The sequence below is a fragment of the Erythrolamprus reginae genome, unplaced genomic scaffold (assembly GCF_031021105.1).
Source record: "Erythrolamprus reginae isolate rEryReg1 unplaced genomic scaffold, rEryReg1.hap1 H_23, whole genome shotgun sequence".
Classification (NCBI taxonomy): Eukaryota; Metazoa; Chordata; class Lepidosauria; order Squamata; family Dipsadidae; genus Erythrolamprus; species Erythrolamprus reginae.
Window position 1 is genome coordinate 316,145 of NW_027248477.1, and position 14,041 is coordinate 330,185.

Here is a 14,041-nt window from a genome sequence, read left to right on the forward strand (position 1 = left end):
GGCAGAGGTGGGTTTTAAGGAGCTTACAAAAGGTGAGGAGGGTGGGGGCAATTCTAATTTCCGGGGGGAGTTGGTTCCAGAGGGCCGGGGCCACCACAGAGTTGTAAAATTGATAAGTCCAGTCTAGAGCAAAGTTTTTTAGGGTTTGAGTAATCTCTGGTTAATTAGTTTATGGTCTTAATGAATTTGCGTTTGCTGAGTTCATTTGTGAGAACTACTCTGCAGAATTTGGGGGCTACTGAACCATCTCTATATTTGTATCTTGGGCCATCTCTGGTCACTTCAATGATTTCATCAGCTGGAAAATTGGATGTGATGATTTTTCAAATTTGGTCTATATCAGATTCGTTAGTGACTTCAACCCCAAATACAATGGCATTATTCCATTTTTGTTCATGTTCCAGGGTGTCTCTGATGAGTAGGGAAATGTCATTAGGATGGTTTGAGGATAGTTGAGGTAGTGGATGTTGCGACTGAACATATGTTGGAGGTGGCAGTTGATGGGCATATGGTTGAGGTGATGATTGTTGTTGCTCAGTTGGAGTATGGTTTAGATGAACTAGATTTCCTTTTGATTGTGCTGAGACTTTGTTATCCAAAGATGTGAAGCATGCTTGCAAGCATTCTTCAATGTGGGCTTGCAAGTGTTCTTCAATGCGTGATTCAATGGAATCTATGAGGACTTTTTGTGAAGCTATGGTTGTTTCGAGGTTTTGAAATTTTATTGACATGGTGATTAGGTCATTCATTTTAGGTAAACATGAATGGCAGAAATGTAGAAATGAGGAAGTTTTTTGTAGGAAGTTGGTGACATTTTTGCTAATTTCCAGGCAGGTATTGTAGATGTAATTATGGCACATTTGGCATTTAGTGCATTCTTCTTTATGTATGGTGGATTTGATGCATTTGTAGCATAAATCATCAGTGTTGGTGCAATCACCATCCATTTGGGAGGGGGTTGTGGCGTTTTTTGATCTTTTGGTTGGCATTCTTGTTAATAAAATAATGTTTGTCAGTAGGTAGGGTTGAAGTAGAATGCTGTTAGACAGTAAATAGTAAACGTTGTTTCTTTGTTAAGGTCAGTGAGGTTAAGTATCTTGGAGCTTGCTGATGGGTCTATTGTGTTTCTGAAGCTAGGAGCAATCAGGGATGATTAGGCTGGGCTATTGGAGTTTATGGTAGTCTCTGGAAACTGAGATGATTCTGCTAAACTCCAGTGCCCCTCGCAGCCAATTGATTGATTTATTTAAATTATTTGGTCCCTTTCACCTATGGGATCACGTCGTCTCTTTGTTAGAAGAGTGGCTTTGTTTGAAGCCACCAGGTTAAAGTTTCTTTAATGGTGGATACAACTTTCAAAAGAAGCTAGATTTGCAGGATGGGTCTTCAGGAGTCAGAGCTTTGAGGAGAGATCTCTGGGCTTCTGGAATTTAGAGGTGGAATCCTCCTGAAGATTAACTGATGGCTCTGTAAAGGTGAGGGGGGAGGAAACAGCTGGGCGGCAGAGGCTTGGGCAGGCAGCTTAAGGAGAGGGGGGGAAATCTCAAGCTAACGGAGGCTTAGGGGGAGGAAATCAGCTGGGCATCTGTCACACGAAGGTTGTATATTTTTTTTGAAGGCTCTGTGAAGGGGGGGAATCAGATGGGAGAAAGGGGCTCAGGCTAGTAGCATTGGCTTTGGGGAGTACGGGGGGGGGGGGGGAAATCCCAGGTTGGTGGAGGCTATTTCACGGTTGTCAGTGGCTGCTGGGAGGCATCAGCTGGGCATCGGGGAGGAGATCAAAGCGAGTGACTCCTTGCTTCCTTTCCCAGGCAGTGTATGGTATGTTTGTGTGTATGTCTTGTTTTTAAATAAGGGATTTTTAGATTTTTTTAAATATTAGATTTGTACATTGTTTTTATTATTGCTGTGAGCCGTCTCGAGTCTACAGAGAGGGGCAGCATACAAATCTAATAAATAATAATAATAATAATAATAATAATAATAATAATAATAAAAAAAAAATAAGGTTCAGGAGGGAAGTGTTTTTAATAGGAAAGTGAACACAAGAACAAGGGGGCAAAATCTGAAGTTAGTTGGGAGAAAGATCAGAAGCAACATGAGAAAATATTATTTTACCCAAAGAGTAGTATATGCTTGGATCAAATTTCCAGAAGACGTGGTTGGTAAATCCACAGTAACTGAATTTAAACATGCCTGGGATAAACATATATCCATCCTAAAACAAAATAGAGGAAATAGTATAAGGGCAGACTAGATGGACCATGAGGTCTTTTTCTGCTGTCAGTCTTCTATGTTTCTATCAGGGTAATCAAGAAAACTGAACTCCAGGACTTTTTAGGACTCCTCAATTTCTATTGTATTTTCCTGAAAGATAAAGCTACAACTACTGAGCTGTTGCAAAAATTGCTGAGTAAAAAGACTCTGTCGGTTTGGGGCCAAGCCCAAGACAGGACAGTTAAACTTTTTACAGGTCAGTGACACATTGCCAGTGGTACTGGCGTATGTTGCACCACCATTTGGGGTGGGGGCTGTGCTGAGCTACAGACTGCTGGATGGCCGTAAGGACTCCCATTGCCTATTTCTCTAGGACTTTGTCGAGTGCTGAAAGAAATTATAGTCAGCTTGACCATGAAGCTGCTGTGGCCAGGGTCAAGTGGTTTCATGAGTTCAGCCGGGACTTTGAGCTGGTCACTGACCATAAGCCTTTGTTAGGGCTCATTGCTGGAGATAGGTCCACTCCAGTTTCACTCTCCCCAAGAATAACTCGATGGACAATTTTTTTGGCCGCAAATTCATACAAACTGATTCACAGGCCAGGTAAGGTTACGGTGCATGCTGAACGCCTGAGCCATTGCCCACTCCCAGAGTGGTGGATGACCCCACTCCAGGTGTCCCAGTGCTATTGATCAACTGTTCCAAGCTGGGCATGACCACTTTAGCCGACACTGCTGCTCAAACAGGAAAGAACCCGGTACTTTGAACCATTTTGAACTGGGCATGGAGGGAGTGGCCACAGGGGCCAATCAAGCCCAAATTCAAACCATCTGCTCAGAGACAGCATGAACTCTGGTGCAAGGGAGGTGCCTATTGTGGAGTGAATGCATCATTATTCCTCCATCACTTTGAGAGGAAAAGGCACGGTGACCATGGTGGCTCCCTGAGTGGAGGCAGAGGCAGCGGCAATAATCTCTGTACTTTCTATGGCTGCCTGGCTGGGCTACCCAGAGGGAAGTGGCAGCTCCTACTCAAGGAATCCGCGGCAACAGCTGCTGGTTTGGCAGGAGGTGCCAGCGGTAGACACAGGTGGTGGGAGAAGGAAAGGGAGCTGTGGCCGCACCCACCTACTGCAGATGGGCTGGTGCCAAGCCTCCCGGTTGTGGCCTACCCACCCACCCCACTGGTGGGTTGGCAGGGGGATGGGGAGCACGTGCAACATTCAAAACAAAAATACCCTTTGTCGGCCTCCGCACTTTCCTTGTCACTCCCCGACCCCAACTCCAATGCCCGGCTCCTTTGCACAGCCTTGAAAAAGGCTGCACGAGGGGTTGTTTTTGCATGTGTGGCCACGTGGACGTACGCCTTAGAGAGAACACTGGCCAGGAGCACAGGATGCAGACGCATCCTGTGCTCCTGTCACTCACCCACGGGCCGGATAAATGGCTTCAGCAGGCCGCATGCGGCCCACAGGCTGTAGTTTGGGGATCGCTGTGTCCTAGACTATGAGGGTTTCTCCATCCAGTTTAACGTTCATTGCCTTGCTCCCACACCCACAAGATCATCATGTTGACCAGTTGTCTTTTGCCAACGTGTCTGCTACTCCCGGCAGCTTTTGGGCAGGTACTGAACAAGGATGACCTTGAGAATCTAGAAGGAATTTGTTTTGGCTACATCTCTACATTCCTCATGTAACAGCCCCTCCCAAGTTCCCACAATAATAATACTTTCTAAAGCATAAAGTGTGGCAGGCCAAAGTCTCCAAGTCAATGATGGCTTCAGCCTGACATAGTGTCTTCCTCTATCATACAAATCTGCATAAAACTTTTTTGCCATTATTTAAATATTAACTTCATTTTATACTTTAACATAATTGTTCTGAAATACCAGTAGCATACAATTCATGTATACAACACATACTCAGTTTGAAAACAGTCTTTTCCATGTCCATTTGATTCTCCATTCTCATATTTTTTATTATTTCAATTATCCCTTATTATTAATTTTCAATTCAGATAATTCACAAATTATTTCAGTTTTTCCATTAATACATCTATTCCTTCCAAGGGGGTTTCAACTGTTAAAACCAAATTGTTTATAAATGCCCTTAATTTATTAAGTAATATAATTCACTTTTACCCGTTATTCTCTCACCTTGTTTTATATCTTTAGTAGAACTTCTAAAGCCAAAATAAACAAAAGAGATGAAATGCGGAAACTTGTCCCAATTTAAATTTTACAAGGTTAAGTCATTTCATCATTATTTATGCTGTTGGAAATGTATATATTTAGGAAATTAGGACTTTCTAGAAGGTGCTTTAAAGAATTGTATAGAAGAAAAATTGCAAGTGTTCTCAGGATAAACAAGACTTTAAGTGGGTTATATTTATATTGTGGCTCCATTACTGGGATTGAGGAGAAGCTGCAATGTGAAAACTAAAACTTTCAGAATGTAAATTAAATAAGCTATGGTAAAACATCACTTTATACATTCATATTTGTTTTAAATATTATTCATCTGATTGCTTAGGTTTTTCTTTTTTGCTATAGAGGTGTTTTAAATTAACTCAAATAAAGTTTTAATATTTCATTTCTGCTTTTTCAAACTACAGTTGTTAATAAGAATCTATTTACTCACTTTGTGGTTTTTATTTTCTTGTGTAACAGAAGCCTGGTATTTTATTTTTTCTTGTTTTTTTGTTATTTTATTTTTTTCTTGTTTTCTTGTTATTTTATTTTTTCTTGTTTTCTTGTTATTTTAAAAAGTAGCATTATTAAAAGATTATTAAAACTGTTAGATGTAGCAATAGAAGCTATAATACCAAAATTATAGTGATAATAATTAAAATTTTAGATCCAGCACAAAATTGCTACATTTGTCTCTGAGTCCTTCTGACCTCTTACTCAGCATTTTTGAATATTTTTCTTGTACACTTTTGGAATGATAGTGAGTAAACCTATATCTCAAATAACCCAAATGACAAATAAGTATGGCCAAAAAAGACATAGCAGAAGGGAAGTAACTCTCATTCAGTAACTCTGCATCGCACTGACCTGCTAGCAAGATTATTTTTAGAGGCTGGTATTCTGTTTTTATAGAAATCTATTAGACCCATACAGTGGTACCTCGAGATAAGAGTTTAATTCGTTCCGGACCTGGGCTCTTAAGTCGAGCAGCTCTTATCTCGAACGACTTTTCCCCATAGGAATTAATGTAAATAATTTTAATTGGTTCCAGCCCTCAAAAAACTCACAAAGTTAGTCTAAATTATGCAGAAAGACATGTTTTTAATGAAGAAATGTACACGTACATATAAATGAATAATGAAGTTTCTTTCACTTAACTTGTAAACTTTCTTAAACTTTTAAATTTACATATGTTCAACTTCTCTGCCACCCAATCCTGTAGGACAGAGGTCCCCAACCCTTTTTGCACCAGGGACCGGCTTTAAGCGATCAAGAGAGGAATGGGTGAATGAATGGACGGAGGGTGGGAAGGAAGGAAAGAGGGAAGGGACAGGAACAGAGGAAGGAAGCAAGGAAACTTATGAAAGGGGAGAGTAAGAGAGGAATGAGTGAAGGGAGGGAGGGAAGAAGGTGGGAAGGAGAAAGAAAAGAAGAAATAGAGGAAGGGAAGGTAAAAGAGAGAAAGAAAAAGAGCAAGAAAGAAAGAAAGAAAGAAAGAAAGAAAGGGGGAAGGGACAGGAACAGAGGAAGGAAGCAAGGAAACTTATGAAAGGGGAGAGTAAGAGAGGAATGAGTGAAGGGAGGGAGGGAAGAAGGTGGGAAGGAGAAAGAAAAGAAGAAATAGAGGAAGGGAAGGTAAAAGAGAGAAAGAAAAAGAGCAAGAAAGAAAGAAGGAAAGGGGGAAGGGACAGGAACAGAGGAAGGAAGCAAGGAAACTTATGAAAGGGGAGAGTAAGAGAGGAATGAGTGAAGGGAGGGAGGGAGGGTAGAAGGTGGGAAGGAGAAAGAAAAGAAGAAATAGAGGAAGGGAAGGTAAAAGAGAGAAAGAAAAAGAGCAAGAAAGAAAGAAAGAAAGAAAGGCAACTTCAAAGAAAGGCTCACTGAGCATCTCTCACTCTCTCTCTCTTTCTATCCCTCTCTTTCTTTCTCTCCCCCTCCTGGACTCCCGGATCGCTCGCGTGTGGCAGCAAACATGCTTTGGGGGTTTAGCTGGGGAGGAGAAGTAGCAATTTCCAAACCCCCAAAGCATGTTCGCTGCCACACGATTTAGCCAGGAAAGGAGCGAAGGAACGTGGAGGATTGGGGAGCTGAAAACGCCCGGTTTCAGCTTTCCAATCCTTCACGTTACTTCGCCGCTAAATCGTGTGGCACCGAACATGCTTTGGGGGTTTAGCTGGGGAGGAGAAGTAGCACCTTCCAAACCCCCAAAGCATGTTCGCTGCCACACGATTTAGCCAGGAAAGGAGCGAAGGAACGTGGAGGATTGGGGAGTTGAAAACGCCCGGTTTCAGCTTTCCAATCCTTCACGTTACTTCGCCGCTAAATCGTGTGGCACCGAACATGCTTTGGGGGTTTAGCTGGGGAGGAGAAGTAGCACCTTCCAAACCCCCAAACATGTTCGCTGCCACACGATTTAGCCAGGAAAGGAGCGAAGGAACGTGGAGGATTGGGGAGCTGAAACCGGGCGTTTTCAGCTTTCCAATCCTTCACGTTACTTCGCCGCTTGGAAGCTGGGAGGGGGGCGGAACGTCTTTGGCCACTTAGCTCTTCCGCCCCCCTCCCAGCTTCCAAGCCGCATTCGCCTTCCTCCGCCGCCACGGTTCCGAGTTGGGGGATGGGGGGTGGGTACTGGCAAGTCCCCCAGGTCGGCTGCAGTCTTTTAAAACAGCCCCGCCGCTTCTCAGCTGACTCCTGAAGCGCGGAAGTTCGCCTTTGGCTTTTGGCTTCAGGAGTCAGCGGAGAAGCGGCGGGGCTGTTTTAAAAGACTGCAGCCGACCTGGGGGCTTGCCAGCACCCACGAAACCGCTGCTTATGCCGGGCGGCTCGCCTGGAACGCCAGCAATGCCGCCCGGCCAATTGCCGAGCGGGGGCGGGAGGAGGCAGCGCCGCACCGGACCCTTCAGGCCGCTCCACCCGGGTCGAGCCCCATCCCGGGCGGAGCGGCCTGAGGGGTCCGGGGGGGCGCTGCCTCCTCCCGCGCCCAGCTCCCGCTCGGCAATCGGCCCGGTGGCATTGCTGGCGTTCCAGGCGATCCGCCCGGCATAAACAGCGGTTTCGTGCCTCGGGCCGGGCAGACAAGAGGTCTGGCGCTCCCACGGGGAAGGGAAAAGGCGGAGGCTTAAGCTCTTCCCTGTGCTTTGGAAGCCGCCGAACGCCGTCAGAGGGGCGCGTCAGCGGCGGGAGCCGGACCCGGCCGCCGCCCCCCCCTAGCAGAAGCCAAGCCCCCCCCAGCCGAGCCTGGTGGCAAGCTCGCCCCCAACTCCCGAGATTGAGCGCACGAAGAGGCATCTCTCGCCTTCTGCCGCTGGCCGCCCGCTCTCTTTCGCCCAGCGCTGCTTTGGAAGGCGCGACGGGAAGAAGGAAAGCGGCACGGTGGGCGGCCAGCGGCAGAAGGCGAGAGGTGCCTCTTCGATGTGCGCAGACCCCCCCCATCCCCAGCAGAAGCCAAGGACCCCCAGAGTGGGGCAGCAGGGGAGGCGACCGCCTCTCCACTCACCAACTGCCGGGATACGAGCCGAGAAGAGCCGGGCTGGTTTACTTTCCTTCCTTTCCGGAGTGAGCCACTCAAACAAAGCGTCATGCCCCCCTGACGCTTTTGGCGGCAAAAGAGCCCAGCGTCGCTTCGGAAGCCGCCAAAAGCGTCAGGGGGGCGTGACGCTTTATTCGGCTCTGCATCAGCTCGGGAAGGAAGCAAAGCAAGCCAGCCCGGCCCTTCTCGGCTCGTATCCCGGATTTGAGCTCGGGAGTCGAGCAAAAATTTCTCTCCTCTCCCAGCTCGTATCTCGAGTAGCTCGTAAGTAGAGCTGCTCGTATGTCGAGGTTCCACTGTATTCAGAAACAGCACAATGAGTACTCACACATACACTATAGCAGTGTTTTTCAACCGGTGTGCCGCGGCACACTAGTGTGCCGCGAGACATGGTCAGCTGTGCCGCGAGGCGGCTCGCCCCCCCGCTATTGCCCTCCCCCGCCGCCGCTATTGGCACCCTCCCACGGGAGGCCGGCAAAGGTTGCTTTGAAAGTCGGCCCCCTCGCGCCCATGGCTTCTCGTCGCTTCCCCGAAAGCTGCGCTTGTGTGCACGCGTGCACCCCAAAATACCCCCGCGTGCACCCTTTTTCACGGCCGCGCGCTCCTCATCCCCCTGCCAGACGCGGGGGGCAGGGAGGCGCCAGCAGCAGAAGGGAAGGGAGCCGCGGCTGCCCCTGCCTCCCCACGGCGCCTCCGGCCCCTTCGGCCTTTCGGCGCTGCCCCCCGCCCTCCCCCTCTCCTCTGCTGTCTCCTGCCTTTCGGCGTGGCTCCTCCCGCACCCGGAACGCACGCCCTGCCCGTCTCACCTTTGCCGAGAGCACTTTTGTCCTGGGCTCTCAGCAAGGGGGTTGCAGGAGAGACGGGGCAGGCGTTATCTCAGCGGAGGCCAGCAAAGGTGATATTCAATGTCGGGAGCGCGCGGGCGGTTGCGCGCGCTCCCTACCCCCCTGCTAGCCGCTCGGAATATTCAAAATAAGAAAAACCTTCGCCGGTGAAGGCTTTTCTTATTTTGAATATTCCGAGCGGCTAGCAGGGGGGTAGGGAGCGCGCGCAACCGCCTGCGCGCTCCCGACATTGAATATCACCTTCACCAGCCTCCGCTGAGAAGAACGGAGAGAGAATGAGAGTGAGTGAGAGCAACAGACAGCAAGATAGAGAGAAAGTGAGAAAGAGAGAGAGAGAAAGGGGGGAGAAAGAGATAGCAAGAGAGAGAACAAGAGAGAGAAAGAGTGTGAGAAAGAAAACAAGACAGAGAGAGAGAGAAAGCAAGAGAGAGAGAGAAAACAAGAGAGAGAAAGTGAGAAAAAGAGAGAAAGAGGGAGGGAGAGAGAAAGAGAGAGAGAAAGAACAAGAGAGAGAAAGAAAATAAGAGAGAACAAGAGAGAGAGAGAAAGAAAATAAAAGAAAAAGAGATAGCAAGAGAGAGAGAAAGCAAGAGAGACAGATAGGGAGAGGAAAGGAGAGAGAGAAATGAGAACAAAAAGGGGAGAAAAAAGGAGAAATGATTGAGGCAGAGAATGAGAGGAGAGAGAAACAAAAGAGAGAGAGAGGGGTGATTCTTGAAGCATATGGTAAAAAGCACCCAAATAATAAGAAATGCCCCCCAGCCCACACCTGTTTTTGAAAAGAATAAAAGAGAAAAAACCCCAGCCCTCAACTGGTTTTGGAAATGGTTCCAGTGTGTATACACACACACACATAAGGGGGGGAGAGAGACAGGGATGGAAAAAGAGGAGAAGTGAGAGGGAAAAGGAATGAGGGAAAAAGGGAGGAAGAGAGAGAAATGACAAACATGAGAGAGAAAAGGGGGAAAGACAGGAGAAGTACCCAGAAATGAGATATAAATTTGAGTAGGGATGATTGATGATTGACTGTATTTATAAGGGGATGTTACATGGGATTGTATATACGAGGGGGTTATGTATGTATGTATGTATGTATGTATGTATGTATGTATGTATGTATGTATTTATTTATTTATTTATTTATTTATTTGATTTGTGTCATTTTGGTTGGTGGTGTGCCCCAGGATTTTGTAAATGTAAAAAATGTGCCGCGGCTCAAAAAAGGTTGAAAATCACTGCACTATAGCAAGGTGAAAGAATTATAGGAAGCATCTAAAATGCTTTGCCACTGCATTGGATCACTCTGCTGTGTCTTTAACCTTTTTATTTCTGGTAAAAGGAAAAACCAACAAATTCTTATCAGGTTTAGCTTTGCTTCATTGTACTTCAAATTGATAAATGATTATTATTTCCATTAATACATTTATTCCCCGCAAAAGAGATTCTTAGATGGATTTCAGCACAGCCCTTTTTGGGACATTATTAGGGATTTCTGTTCAGATATTCACATACTTTTTTTTCATTATAGGTTGAATGGAAAATACATTATACAGAATGGAAAATGGAATGCAATGGACCAGACAGCTGTGGTGGAATCTCCAGCTAGTGTGGAAGGAGGAGTGAAGAGAGCGGCAAGCTTTGAATCCTTGCAGAGCAGGAAGAGACATAGACCTAATTACTTTCAGAATTCCTGAAACCTAAACTGTTCCCAAGCTAATGCAGCCCATCCAGTGAAATATTCTTATCAGCTTATGGTGTTCCTTGAACCTGACAATGGCTAAGCTTTAACTATAGATGTTGTTCTTGTTTGATTGGTGTATGTTATTTGCATTCAGAATATGGTAATATTCCATTAATACACTGCTCAAAAAAATAAAGGGAACACTCAAAGTACACATCCTTGATCTGAATGAATGAAATATTTTCATTGAATACTTTGTTCTATACAAAGTTGAATGTGCTGACAACATGGAAAAATTGATTGTCAATCAGTGTTGCTTCCTAAGTGAACAGTTTGATTTCACAAAAGTTTGATTCACTCAGAGTTATATTGTGTTATTTAAGTGTTCCCTTTATTTTTTTGAGCAGTGTATATTCAAGTGAAAGTCTGAAAAATCTTTCTTTCAAGCACCATACAGTTAGTCCTCTATCTGTTTTAACATCTATAACTGATCACGATAAAAATTTGAATGCTTTGCAATTAGCATGCATTTATGAATTTGCATTCTCGTCTTTTTTCTTCAATGAGCCTCTGCCTTCTGTTCCACCCATCATCTTGAAAGCAGCTGTATTTTTTGATGTGCCTCTGCCACCCGTTCTGATTTTAAGCTGATTTTAAGTGACCTTGGGTTTGGTATGTGTTTAACATTTATGTTAAAGGCAGAGGTTTATTGAAGAAAAAAAGAGTAGAAAAGTGTGGAGGAATAACTGAGAGTGGGGTGTGGGGGAACGGAAGACAGAGGCTCATCAAAAAATACAGATGCTTTCAAGAGGATGTATACAGAACACCTGGCTGGAGAAATGCCATTTTCAAACTAAGCCAGGAGGGAGAACCATGCAAGATGAGAGATTAGGACAGCTTGCACACAGAGCTTCTAAGTTTTAAATTAGGGGTGGGGTTTTTTTTTTACTACCTACAAATAAATTCAAGGTAATTCAGAGTGCAAGAAAGAAACATGGGACAAAGTAGAATTATTTCACACAGCTCAACAATGACAGCTGTGGGGTGGGGGAAGAATGGGAGGCAGAGGCTCATTGAAGAAGAAAGAGGAGAAAGGTGTGCAGGAATAATGGAGAGCGGGGTGGGGGAACAGAAGGCAGAGGCTCATTGAAGAAAAAGAGGAGAAAGGTGTGCAGGAATAATGGAGAGTGGGGTGGGGGAACAGAAGGCAGAGGCTCATTGAAGAAGAAAGAGGAGAAAGGTGTGTAGGAATAATGGAGAGTGGGGTGGGGGAACGGAAGGCAGAGGCTCATTGAAGAAAAAAGAGGAGAAAGGTGTGCAGGAATAATGGAGAGTGGGATGGGGGAACAGAAGGCAGAGGCTCATTGAAGAAGAAAGAGGAGAAAGGCATATAGGAATAATGGAGAGTAGGGTGGGGGAAAGGAAGGCAGAGTCTAATTGAAGAAGAAAGAGGAGAAAGGTGTGCAGGAATAATGGAGAGTGGGGTGGGGAAACAGAAGGCAGAGGCTCATTGAAGAAGAAAGAGGAGAAAGGCATGTAGGAATAATGGAGAGTAGGGTGGGGGAAAGGAAGGCAGAGGCTCATTGAAGAAGAAAGAGGAGAAAGGTGTGCAGGAATAATGGAGAGTGGGGTGGGGAAACAGAAGGCAGAGGCTCATTGAAGAAGAAAGAGGAGAAAGGCATGTAGGAATAATGGAGAGTAGGGTGGGGGAAAGGAAGGCAGAGGCTCATTGAAGAAGAAAGAGGAGAAAGGTGTGCAGGAATAATGGAGAGTGGGGTGGAGGAACAGAAGGCAGAGGCTCATTGAAGAAAAAGAGGAGAAAGGTGTGCAGGAATAATGGAGAGTGGGGTGGGGGAACAGAAGGCAGAGGCTTATTGAAGAAGAAAGAGGAGAAAGGTGTGTAGGAATAATGGAGAGTGGGGTGGGGGAAAGGAAGGCAGAGGCTCATTGAAGAAGAAAGAGGAGAAAGGTGTGCAGGAATAATGGAGAGTGGGGTGGGGGAACGGAAGGCAGAGGCTCATTGAAGAAAAAAGAGGAGAAAGGTGTGCAGGAATAATGGAGAGTGGGGTGGGGGAACAGAAGGCAGAGGCTCATTGAAGAAGAAAGAGGAGAAAGGTGTGTAGGAATAATGGAGAGTGGGGTGGGGGAACGGAAGGCAGAGGCTCATTGAAGAAAAAAGAGGAGAAAGGTGTGCAGGAATAATGGAGAGTGGGGTGGGGGAACAGAAGGCAGAGGCTCATTGAAGAAGAAAGAGGAGAAAGGTGTGTAGGAATAATGGAGAGTGGGGTGGGGGAACGGAAGGCAGAGGCTCATTGAAGAAAAAAGAGGAGAAAGGTGTGCAGGAATAATGGAGAGTGGGGTGGGGAAACAGAAGGCAGAGGCTCATTGAAGAAGAAAGAGGAGAAAGGCATGTAGGAATAATGGAGAGTAGGGTGGGGGAAAGGAAGGCAGAGGCTCATTGAAGAAGAAAGAGGAGAAAGGTGTGCAGGAATAATGGAGAGTGGGGTGGGGAAACAGAAGGCAGAGGCTCATTGAAGAAGAAAGAGGAGAAAGGCATGTAGGAATAATGGAGAGTAGGGTGGGGGAAAGGAAGGCAGAGGCTCATTGAAGAAGAAAGAGGAGAAAGGTGTGCAGGAATAATGGAGAGTGGGGTGGAGGAACAGAAGGCAGAGGCTCATTGAAGAAAAAGAGGAGAAAGGTGTGCAGGAATAATGGAGAGTGGGGTGGGGGAACAGAAGGCAGAGGCTTATTGAAGAAGAAAGAGGAGAAAGGTGTGTAGGAATAATGGAGAGTGGGGTGGGGGAAAGGAAGGCAGAGGCTCATTGAAGAAGAAAGAGGAGAAAGGTGTGCAGGAATAATGGAGAGTGGGGTGGGGGAACGGAAGGCAGAGGCTCATTGAAGAAAAAAGAGGAGAAAGGTGTGCAGGAATAATGGAGAGTGGGGTGGGGGAACAGAAGGCAGAGGCTCATTGAAGAAGAAAGAGGAGAAAGGTGTGTAGGAATAATGGAGAGTGGGGTGGGGAACAGAAGGCAGAGGCTCATTGAAGAAGAAAGAGGAGAAAGGCATGTAGGAATAATGGAGAGTGGGGTGGGGGAACAGAAGGCAGAGGCTCATTGAAGAAAAAGAGGAGAAAGGTGTGCAGGAATAATGGAGAGTGGGGTGGGGGAACAGAAGGCAGAGGCTCATTGAAGAAGAAAGAGGAGAAAGGTGTGTAGGAATAATGGAGAGTGGGGTGGGGGAACAGAAGGCAGAGGCTCATTGAAGAAGAAAGAGGAGAAAGGCATGTAGGAATAATGGAGAGTAGGGTGGGGGAACGGAAGGCAGAGGCTCATTGAAGAAAAAAGAGGAGAAAGGTGTGCAGGAATAATGGAGAGTGGGGTGGGGGAACAGAAGGCAGAGGCTCATAGAAGAAAAAGAGGAGAAAGGTGTGCAGGAATAATGGAGAGTGGGGTGGGGGAATAGAAGGCAGAGGCTCATTGAAGAAGAAAGAGGAGAAAGGTGTGCAGGAATAATGGAGAGTGGGGTGGGGGAACAGAAGGCAGAGGCTCATTGAAGAAGAAAGAGGAGATAGGCATGTAGGAA

At 46.2% G+C, this 14,041-nt stretch overlaps 1 protein-coding gene across 1 annotated transcript in view; it reads left to right on the forward strand.

The window, feature by feature from the left end:
* LOC139155492 (NACHT, LRR and PYD domains-containing protein 12-like) overlaps positions 1-10,766 on the forward strand; it is a 104,667-nt gene extending 93,901 nt beyond the window's left edge. The window contains exon 14 of the mRNA XM_070730641.1: positions 10,307-10,766. Within this exon, the coding sequence (XP_070586742.1) occupies positions 10,307-10,472 (166 nt within the window). The 3' untranslated portion in view covers positions 10,473-10,766. The remainder of the gene's footprint in view (positions 1-10,306) is intronic.
* Positions 10,767-14,041: the final 3,275 nt, after the last annotated feature.